Consider the following 12,625-nt stretch of genomic DNA (forward strand, 5'->3'; position numbering starts at 1 on the left):
TACAATATAGCAGAATATACCAGAATAGACTTGAATATACCAGAATATACCATAATATTACTCGAATATAGAAGAATATACGAGAATATACGATAATATTACTAGAATATAGGAGAATATACCATAATATTACTAGAATATAGAAGAATATTCGAGAATATACTAGAATATAGCAGAATATACCAGAATATACTTGAATATACCAGAATATACCATAATATTACTCGAATATAGAAGAATATACGAGAATATACCAAAATATACTAGAATATAGCAGAATATAATAGAATATACGAGAATATAGCAGAATATGAAAGAATATACCATAATATTACTAGAATATAGAAGAATATACGAGAATATACCTGAATATACTAGAATATAGCAGAATATGCCAGAATATACCATAATATTACTAGAATATAGAAGACTATACGAGAATATACCTGAATATACTAGAATATAGCAGAATGTACCAGAATATACCAGAATATACCATAATATTACTAGAATATAAAAGAATATACGAGAATATACCTGAATATACTTGAATACACCAGAATATACCAGAATATACCATAATATACCATAATATTACTAGAATATAGCAGAATATACCAGAATATACTTGAATATACCAGAATATACCATAATATTACTCGAATATACAAGAATATACGAGAATATACCAAAATATACTAGAATATAGCAGAATATAATAGACTATACGAGAATATAGCAGAATATGAAAGAATATACCATAATGTTACTAGAATATAGAAGAATATACGAGAATATACCTGAATATACTAGAATATAGCAGAATATGCCAGAATATACCATAATATTACTAGAATATAGCAGAATATACGAGAATATACCTGAATATACGAGAATATAGCAGAATATGCCAGAATATACCATAATATTACTAGAATATAGAAGAATATACCTGAATATACTAGAATATACCAGAATATACCAGAATATAACAGAATATACCATAATTTACCATAATATTACTCGAATATAGAAGAATATACGAGAATATACCATAATATTACTAGAATATAGAAGAATATACCAGAATATACCATAATATTACTGGAATATAGAAGAATATACCAGAATATACCATAATATTACTAGAATATAGAAGAATATACCAGAATATACCATAATATTACTAGAATATAGAAGAATATACCAGAATATACCATAATATTACTAGAATATAGAAGAATATACGAGAATATACCAGAATATAGCAGAATATACCAGAATATACTTGAATATACCATAATATACCATAATATTACACGAATATAGAAGAATATACGAGAATATACCATAATATTACTAGAATATAGAAGAATATACCAGAATTTACCATAATATTACTAGAATATAGAAGAATATACGAGAATATACCAGAATATAGCAGAATATACCAGAATATACTTGAATATACCATAATATACCATAATATTACACGAATATAGAAGAATATACGAGAATATACCATAATATTACTAGAATATAGAAGAATATAACAGAATATACCATAATATTACCAGAATATAGAAGAATATACCAGAATATACCATAATATTACTAGAATATAGAAGAATATACCAGCATATACCTGAATATACCTGAATATACTAGAATATAGCAGACTATACCGGAATATACTTGAATATACCAGAATATACCATAATATTACTCGAATATAGAAGAATATACGAGAATATACGATAATATTACTAGAATATAGGAGAATATACCATAATATTACTAGAATATAGAAGAATATTCGAGAATATACCAGAATATAGCAGAATATACCAGAATATAATAGAATATACCATAATATACCATAATATTACACGAATATAGAAGAATATACGAGAATATACCATAATATTACTAGAATATAGAAGAATATACCAGAATATACCATAATATTACTAGAATATAGAAGAATATACGAGAATATACCAGAATATAGCAGAATATACCAGAATATACCATAATATACCATAATATTACACGAATATAGAAGAATATACGAGAATATACCATAATATTACTAGAATATAGAAGAATATAACAGAATATACCATAATATTACTAGAATATAGAAGAATATACCAGAATATACCATAATATTACTAGAATATAGAAGAATATACCAGAATATACCTGAATATACCTGAATATACTAGAATATAGCAGAATATACCAGAATATACTTGAATATACCAGAATATACCATAATATTACTCGAATATAGAAGAATATACGAGAATATACGATAATATTACTAGAATATAGGAGAATATACCAGAATATACCATAATATTACTAGAATATAGAAGAATATACCAGAATATACCATAATATTACTAGAATATAGAAGAATATACGAGAATATACCAGAATATGGCAGAATATACCAGAATATACTTGAATATACCAGAATATACCATAATATTACTCGAATATAGAAGAATATACGAGACTATACCAAAATATACTAGAATATAGCAGAATATAATAGAATATACGAGAATATAGCAGAATATGAAAGAATATACCATAATATTACTAGAATATAGAAGAATATACGAGAATATACCTGAATATACGAGAATATAGCAGAATATGCCAGAATATACCATAATATTACTAGAATATAGAAGAATATACCAGAATATACCTGAATATACCTGAATATACTAGAATATAGCAGAATATACCAGAATATACTTGAATATACCAGAATATACCATAATATTACTCGAATATAGAAGAATATACGAGAATATACGATAATATTACTAGAATATAGGAGAATATACCAGAATATACCATAATATTACTAGAATATAGAAGAATATACGAGAATATACCAGAATATAGCAGAATATACCAGAATATACTTGAATATACCATAATATACCATAATATTACACGAATATAGAAGAATATACGAGAATATACCATAATATTACTAGAATATAGAAGAATATACCAGAATTTACCATAATATTACTAGAATATAGAAGAATATACGAGAATATACCAGAATATAGCAGAATATACCAGAATATACTTGAATATACCATAATATACCATAATATTACACGAATATAGAAGAATATACGAGAATATACCATAATATTACTAGAATATAGAAGAATATAACAGAATATACCATAATATTACCAGAATATAGAAGAATATACCAGAATATACCATAATATTACTAGAATATAGAAGAATATACCAGCATATACCTGAATATACCTGAATATACTAGAATATAGCAGACTATACCGGAATATACTTGAATATACCAGAATATACCATAATATTACTCGAATATAGAAGAATATACGAGAATATACGATAATATTACTAGAATATAGGAGAATATACCATAATATTACTAGAATATAGAAGAATATTCGAGAATATACCAGAATATAGCAGAATATACCAGAATATAATAGAATATACCATAATATACCATAATATTACACGAATATAGAAGAATATACGAGAATATACCATAATATTACTAGAATATAGAAGAATATACCAGAATATACCATAATATTACTAGAATATAGAAGAATATACGAGAATATACCAGAATATAGCAGAATATACCAGAATATACCATAATATACCATAATATTACACGAATATAGAAGAATATACGAGAATATACCATAATATTACTAGAATATAGAAGAATATAACAGAATATACCATAATATTACTAGAATATAGAAGAATATACCAGAATATACCATAATATTACTAGAATATAGAAGAATATACCAGAATATACCTGAATATACCTGAATATACTAGAATATAGCAGAATATACCAGAATATACTTGAATATACCAGAATATACCATAATATTACTCGAATATAGAAGAATATACGAGAATATACGATAATATTACTAGAATATAGGAGAATATACCAGAATATACCATAATATTACTAGAATATAGAAGAATATACCAGAATATACCATAATATTACTAGAATATAGAAGAATATACGAGAATATACCAGAATATGGCAGAATATACCAGAATATACTTGAATATACCAGAATATACCATAATATTACTCGAATATAGAAGAATATACGAGACTATACCAAAATATACTAGAATATAGCAGAATATAATAGAATATACGAGAATATAGCAGAATATGAAAGAATATACCATAATATTACTAGAATATAGAAGAATATACGAGAATATACCTGAATATACGAGAATATAGCAGAATATGCCAGAATATACCATAATATTACTAGAATATAGAAGAATATACCTGAATATACTAGAATACACCAGAATATACCAGAATATACCAGAATATACCATAATATACCATAATATTACTCGAATATAGAAGAATATACGAGAATATACCATAATATTACTAGAATATAGAAGAATATACCAGAATATACCATAATATTACTAGAATATAGAAGAATATACCAGAATATACCATAATATTACTAGAATATAGAAGAATATACGAGAATATACCAGAATATAGCAGAATATACCAGAATATACCATAATATACCATAATATTACACGAATATAGAAGAATATACGAGAATATACCATAATATTACTAGAATATAGAAGAATATACCAGAATATACCATAATATTACTAGAATATAGAAGAATATACCAGAATATACCCTAATATTACTAGAATATAGAAGAAACCAGAATATACCTGAATATACTAGAATATAGCAGAATATACCAGAATAGACTTGAATATACCAGAATATACCATAATATTACTCGAATATAGAAGAATATACGAGAATATACGATAATATTACTAGAATATAGGAGAATATAACATAATATTACTAGAATATAGAAGAATATTCGAGAATATACTAGAATATAGCAGAATATACCAGAATATACTTGAATATACCAGAATATACCATAATATTACTCGAATATAGAAGAATATACGAGAATATACCAAAATATACTAGAATATATCAGAATATAATAGAATATACGAGAATATAGCAGAATATGAAAGAATATACCATAATGTTACTAGAATATAGAAGAATATACGAGAATATACCTGAATATACTAGAATATAGCAGAATATGCCACAATATACCATAATATTACTAGAATATACAAGAATATACGAGAATATACCTGAATATACTAGAATATACAAGAATATACGAGAATATACCTGAATATACTAGAATATACCAGAATATAACAGAATATACCATAATATACCATAATATTACTCGAATATAGAAGAATATACGAGAATATACCATAATATTATTAGAATATAGAAGAATATACCTGAATATACTAGAATATACCAGAATATACCAGAATATAACAGAATATACCATAATATACCATAATATTACTCGAATATAGAAGAATATACGAGACTATACCAAAATATACTAGAATATAGCAGAATATAATAGAATATACGAGAATATAGCAGAATATGCCAGAATATACCATAATATTACTAGAATATAGAAGAATATACCTGAATATACTAGAATATACCAGAATATACCAGAATATAACAGAATATACCATAATATATCATAATATTACTCGAATATAGAAGAATATACGAGAATATACCATAATATTACTAGAATATAGAAGAATATACCAGAATATACCATAATATTACTAGAATATAGAAGAATATACCAGAATATACCATAATATTACTAGAATATAGAAGAATATACCAGAATATACCATAATATTACTAGAATATAGAAGAAACCAGAATATACGTGAATATACTAGAATATAGCAGAATATACCAGAATAGACTTGAATATACCAGAATATACCATAATATTACTCGAATATAGAAGAATATACGAGAATATACGATAATATTACTAGAATATAGGAGAATATACCATAATATTACTAGAATATAGAAGAATATTCGAGAATATACTAGAATATAGCAGAATATACCAGAATATACTTGAATATACCAGAATATACCATAATATTACTAGAATATAGAAGAATATACCAGAATATACCATAATATTACTAGAATATAGAAGAAACCAGAATATACGTGAATATACTAGAATATAGCAGAATATACCAGAATAGACTTGAATATACCAGAATATACCATAATATTACTCGAATATAGAAGAATATACGAGAATATACGATAATATTACTAGAATATAGGAGAATATACCATAATATTACTAGAATATAGAAGAATATTTTAGAATATACTAGAATATAGCAGAATATACCAGAATATACTTGAATATACCAGAATATACCATAATATTACTCGAATATAGAAGAATATACGAGAATATACCAAAAGATACTAGAATATAGCAGAATATAATAGAATATACGAGAATATAGCAGAATATGAAAGAATATACCATAATATTACTAGAATATAGAAGAATATACCAGAATATACCTGAATATACCTGAATATACTAGAATATAGCAGTATATACCAGAATATACTTGAATATACGAGAATATACCATATTATTACTCGAATATGGAAGAATATACGAGAATATACCATAATATTACTAGAATATAGAAGAATATACCAGAATATACCATAATTGTTTAGTCGTTCACCTTTTGAGTGGTGCAGCTGGTGCAAGGAACACTCTTGTGCGTGTCGGTTTGCACTTTCGACTCTGACATTAACAGAGCCGAAGAAATAAAAAGAAGTACGCGGATTTGGTGGTGGACTACGACTCTACGGTTGCTCGGAGGAGTAGTGGTTTATTCGAGGCTACTTGGTTGACTGGTCTTGTCGTCTCTTGTCTCCTTGCAGCTAGTCTCGGTGTGGGTGGGGTCTAAGAATCTCTGTCTTCTAATTTGTTCGTGATTGGTTGACGCCTACCATTGCCAGAGGGAGGGTGACCTTGTGCCGAGGTGGCCGCGTGGTACCCTCACTCGATGGGTCCGGAAAGGCGTTATAAACCTGGGCCCGGTAGGGTGTTGTAAATTTTGTCCCGGGCCGCTACCATAAATGCTAGTGCATTACAAACGTGGTAGACTGGAGGTAGGCCGAAGTCTGCCACCCAGATGTTTGTTTTCGTCTTGTGACGGAACATGCCGCCCCCCTTGAACGGTCACGTTCGAAATTTCGATACTTGTATAGAGACTTGACAGGATTTCGAGACTCTCTTGTACCCACAGGAGACCAGCTACAACGGTTATGATTGATAGCGCAGAAGTATAGTGCCGCAGCTTAGTGCTAATTAATCCTAGTACTATAAAATAGATATGTACAATGCATTACGTCTAGAGTTTTCCGCTATATAGTCTAAATTGTATATATGTTTGCCAAGCACGCGTTAGTATTGTTATGTATGCTAAATTGAACCTATAGAATAATATATACATATGAATGTGTACGTGTTGACGTGATTGGATTTTTACACTTTATACAAGATCAATTGGCAACGGGCAGATTTTTTTTTATGGATCGTTTATAAATTCCGCTCGCAGATTTGACAGTCACGACGCGAACTACGTTGTCTCCTCCAGGGTGTACTTCCAATACTCGTCCAATTGGCCACCGCATTGAAGGTAGTCCTTCATCTCGGATAAGGACTAGATCGTTGACCCTCAGATTGTTGCTTCCTCCTTGTTTCCATTTTGTACGGATGTTTATCTCGTTCAAATATTCCTTGTGCCATCTGGCCCAAAAATGCTGCTTCATTTGTTGAGTATGTTGCCATAGCGACAATCGATTGGAGGGTGTTCCACTTAGATTTTGCTCAGGCAACGAGGTAAGAGACTCACCGATGAGGAAGTGGGCTGGTGTCAACGTTTGCAGGTCATTGGGATCGGGTGACAAGGGAGTTAGAGGTCGGGAGTTTAAGATGCCTTCGATCTCAATTACGTACGTGTTTAATTGTTCGTACGTCAGTAGAGTATCACCGACTGTGCGTATCAGATGATGCTTAAATGATTTTACCGCAGCCTCCCAAAGGCCACCGAAGTGAGGTGACTGAGGAGGAGATAAATGCCACTCTACGGCTTGCGATGTTAGATATTGTTGTATTTGTTTTTTATAATTTTGGGAATTGAACAGTTCTGAAAGTAGGTTTTTCGCTCCTATAAAATTCGTTCCATTGTCGGAATATACGTTTTTTGGTTTGCCGCGTCTCGATGAGAATCTTTTGAATGCTGCTAGAAATGCTTCGGTAGTGAGATCACTGGCTAGTTCTAAATGAACCGCCTTTGTTAGAAAACATACAAAGACCGCGACGTAGACCTTTAATCGTTTTTGGTTTCGGAAACGTTTTTCCTTGACGAATAGTGGCCCACAGTAATCAATGCCAACGTTTTCAAACGGTCGAGCGGGTATTACCCGATCCTTGGGAAGGTCGGCCATCAGGTAGTCCGGGGAATTTCGTGGGTTGGCCTTGAAACATCGTATACACTTCCGAATAATGAAACGGGTAGTATTTTTGCCATCAATGGGCCAGTACCGTTGTCGTACCGAATATAGTGTACCTTGTACCCCCGCGTGCATATTATTGACGTGCTCTTGTTGTAAAATCAACGACGTGATGCGATTTGATTTTGGTAGCAGATTGGGATGTTTTTGTCCGTATTTAATTTTTGCATTCCTAAGCCTACCTCCAACGCGCATAATACCATCGGAATCAATGAAGGGGTTTAAGCTGGTTAGTTTTGAGCTCTTGTCTATTGCGATACCCTGTGTCAATTGCTTCAATTCCTTGTTAAATTGTTGGGCCTGTATTGACTTTATTATGCGGTTGTGCGATTGTCGTAACTCTGTAATAGATAGTTCCCCGGTATATTTGCTTCGAAATCGTAAACAGTATGCAACTACTCTCAATAGCCTTGAAAATGATGAAAATTTATCGAATAGTTGCGTCTTATTATCCGTATTCGCTATTAGTACCACGGTAGTGCGTTGTTCCGGAATTTCTATTGGGAGTATGGGGTTGTGCGGCCAAGAAGCTTCGGGTTGTACTAGCCAAGCAGGACCATGTAACCAATTATGGTTATGTATGAATTGAGATGCTACTTGACCCCGAGAAATGAAATCTGCAGGGTTGTCCGATGATATCACATGTGACCAATCATGTGGTTCTGTGTGCGATTGTATTTCCGCAACGCGATTAGCTACAAACGTTTTTAGTAAGTGCGGCGAGGTATTTATCCAATGTAGCGTTATCGTGGAATCTGTCCATAGTTTGATTTTGTCAAATTTTAGTTTCAACGTATTGGAGATGGATTTGTATAGTTGCACTAACAACGTTGCTGCGCATAGTTCTAGTCGCGGTAATGTTACCGACTTCAATGGTGCGACCTTAGATTTTGCCGAGAGAAGATGCGTTTCTACTCTACCTTCCTCATTTTCGGATCTAATGTAAATGCATGCACCGTAACCTCTTTCGCTTGCGTCTGAAAATCCGTGTAGTTGGAGACGTACCGGGTTTGGTACCATTATATTGCGTTGTACATTGAAATTGTTTAAATTTGGCAATTGTGAAAGAAAATCAATCCACGCGGTATGTATATATTGTGGTACTGATTCGTCCCAATCCAATTTTAGCTTCCACATGTCTTGCATTATAAATTTTGCGATTATAATTACGGGTCCGAGCAAACCTAACGGGTCGAATAACTGAGCTGTTTTTGATAAAATGTCCCGCTTTGTTACTCGATCGGTATTGTGAATGTGGTTTACATTGTATGTGATTGTGTCGGTTTTTGCATTCCAGCAGATGCCTAGCGTCTTTTTTGTTTCAGACGCATTGAAATGTATGGTGTCTGAGGCGGGGTCCAAGTGTTTGGTTAAGGACGGTTGATTTGATGCCCATTGTCTTAAATTGAAACCGCCTAAGCTAAGTAGTAGTTGTAGGTCGTCCCGAAGTTTTTCCGCTTGCTCTATTGTGTTTGCGCCCGTCAGTAAGTCGTCCATATAAAAATCATTCTCGAGTGCCGCGGCGGCTAACGGGTATGAGTGTCCCTCATCCCTTGCTAATTGCTTTAGGGCTCGAACCGCGAGGAACGGCGCGGAGGCCGTTCCGTACGTAACGGTATCCAACGTGAATGTTTTTATGGGTTCATTGGGGTTGTCTCGCCATAAAATTTTTTGAAATTTCGTGTCCTCGGGATGTATTTTAATTTGTCGAAACATCTTTTCTATGTCTGCTGTTAGTACGTATTGGTGGACCCTAAATCTGACTACTAGTTGAAAAAGGTCATCTTGAATGGTCGGACCTACCAGTAAAGTATCATTGAGAGATAACCCACTGGTAGATTTGGCAGATCCGTCGAACACTACTCGTAGTTTTGTTGTATTGCTAGTGGTTTTTATCACCGCATGGTGCGGTAAATAAAACCCATCGCAATTTGTTGTTTGCTTTGCTGCCGACATGTGACCTAATTTACGGTATTCGTCGATAAATTCCTTGTATTGCTGTTTGAGATTTGAATCGATTTGTAGTCGTCGCTCTAACGCCTGAAAACGTTTTAAGGCACGATTGTAGGTTTCTCCTAACATCTCGGTTTTGTTATTGAAGGGTAATCTAACGATATAACGACCCTGCTCGTCGCGTGTTGTGGTCGTCGCGAAGTATTGTTCACATTGTTTGTCCTCCGCAGATAAATGTCTACGCGGTTCGCATTCCTCTAGATCCCAAAACTTTGTTAGTTGCTCACTTAGTGCGTGATTTGTGATGTGGCAAACCGTTTTTTCCCTTTTTGTTGGCTTTAATTCTACCTGACCAGAAATTACCCAACCTAGTCCTGTCTTTTGAATTACGCCCTTTCCATTTGGTAATCTAATTTGATTCCTGCCTAATAATTTGTAGTACAGATATTCTCCCAATAAAATGTCTATACTAGCTGGCACGTGGAATTCGGGATCTGCAAGTTTTAAGTGGTTCGGTATGGGGATTCCGGACCGATCTATTTGGTAGGACGGTAGTTGGCTCGTAATTTTTGGAACGACTATAAATGCTACTTCTTCGGTGAAGTTGGATGTCCTAGATTTGAATTTAGTTTTTGCATAATACCTAGCTTGACTTTGTTGTTCCCCGAACCCCGAAACCGGCAGAGAGAGGTTGTGTAGTTTTAATTTTAGTGATTTCGCTAGGGTTTCAGTCATAAAATTGGATTGAGAGCAAGAATCGAGTAGCGCTCTACATTGATTTTCCTTGTTTTCACGATTGTAGATGATCACACGTGCGGTAGCTAACAGTGGCTCGGATTGCGCGAGCGAAAGTAGAGACACGGTGTTTGTGGAGGATGCTACGGAGTTCGATACCGTCGCGCGCTCCGTATTTGAAGGCTCGAAATGTAACAGAGTGTTGTGTTTCTTGTTGCATTGTCGACAATTACCTGATCGACATTGAATAGTCGAATGATCAGGTCGGAGACAATTGTGACAAAGCTTATGCTTTCTTAATTCTGCTACCCTATCTTGTGGCTTTAATTGTAAGAATTGTTCGCAATATTGAATGTAATGGCCTTTGGTGCAAACGGGGCAATTGACTTGTGGTCGTACGGTTACGTGTACCTGCCGCGGACGCTCATCGTATCTGGCTACCTGCATTCCGTCCCTAGGTAGGCTTGACGGTCTGCAATTTGTTAGGTGCAGGGGTTCCGCGTCGCGAGCAAACTTGTTTAGAAATTTAATCAAATCTTGTATTGTTGGCATCCTATCTTCGTCTACTGAACGCTCCCATTGAAGTCGGGTATGTTTGTCTAGTTTATCGGTTACAATATAAATGAGCATTTCATGCCAATCCACTGGTTGTTCCAGTGCCCTAAGTGCGTTAATATGCATTTCCACCTTGTCGGTCAACGTGCGTAAAATTTGCAAATTGTGCGAGTGAATTTGTGGGAGCTCGAACAACGCTCGAATGTGAGCTTGTATTATTTTCCGCGGATTGTTAAACCTCCTTTGCAACAGATTCCATGCTACGACATAGTTCTCCTCGGTAGAATTTAGAGATTCTATTATTACAAGCGCGTCACCCCTTAAATAAGATTTTAATAAATGGAATTTATGCACTATTGGAAGCGAGTTGTTGTTGTGCACTAAGTCGGTAAACATGTCGCGAAAACTATTCCATTCTGCTAAGTTACCATCAAATGGCTTAATTTGAATTTTGGGTAGAATACTTTGTGTATTGATGTTAAAGGGCACCGCTGTATTACTATTTGTAGGGTTGTTGGCATTGATTCCCGGTGGCCTTAACGTGCGTCTAATTTTGCGGATTTCTCTGCTGCATTCAAAATAGTTTCCCTCAAACTCTTGGCGAATGTCTTCGTTGTCCAAATTATCTTCTAGGGATTCGATTTCTAGTTGTGTCGCGGCAAAATTAGACGAAATTTCTTCTAATCTCCTTTGAAACTGATCTAACATATCTACATCTTCAGCATCGTCGAACGAACGTACGTTGTTAACTAGTCGCGTTAATTGAGCCTTGTGCGAACCTCGTTGTCTGACAAGCCGTTTCATAGTGTCGGCCAT

At 33.1% G+C, this 12,625-nt stretch overlaps 1 protein-coding gene across 1 annotated transcript; it reads right to left on the reverse strand.

Moving 5' to 3' along the window:
- Nucleotides 1-7,552: 7,552 nt before the first annotated feature.
- LOC143364869 (uncharacterized) lies at nt 7,553-12,625 on the reverse strand. Its single transcript, XM_076804963.1, has one exon. The coding sequence runs from the start codon at nt 12,623-12,625 to the stop codon at nt 7,553-7,555; it is 5,073 nt and encodes a 1,690-aa protein (XP_076661078.1).

The sequence above is a fragment of the Halictus rubicundus genome, unplaced genomic scaffold (genome assembly GCF_050948215.1).
Source record: "Halictus rubicundus isolate RS-2024b unplaced genomic scaffold, iyHalRubi1_principal scaffold1087, whole genome shotgun sequence".
Lineage (NCBI taxonomy): Eukaryota > Metazoa > Arthropoda > Insecta > Hymenoptera > Halictidae > Halictus > Halictus rubicundus.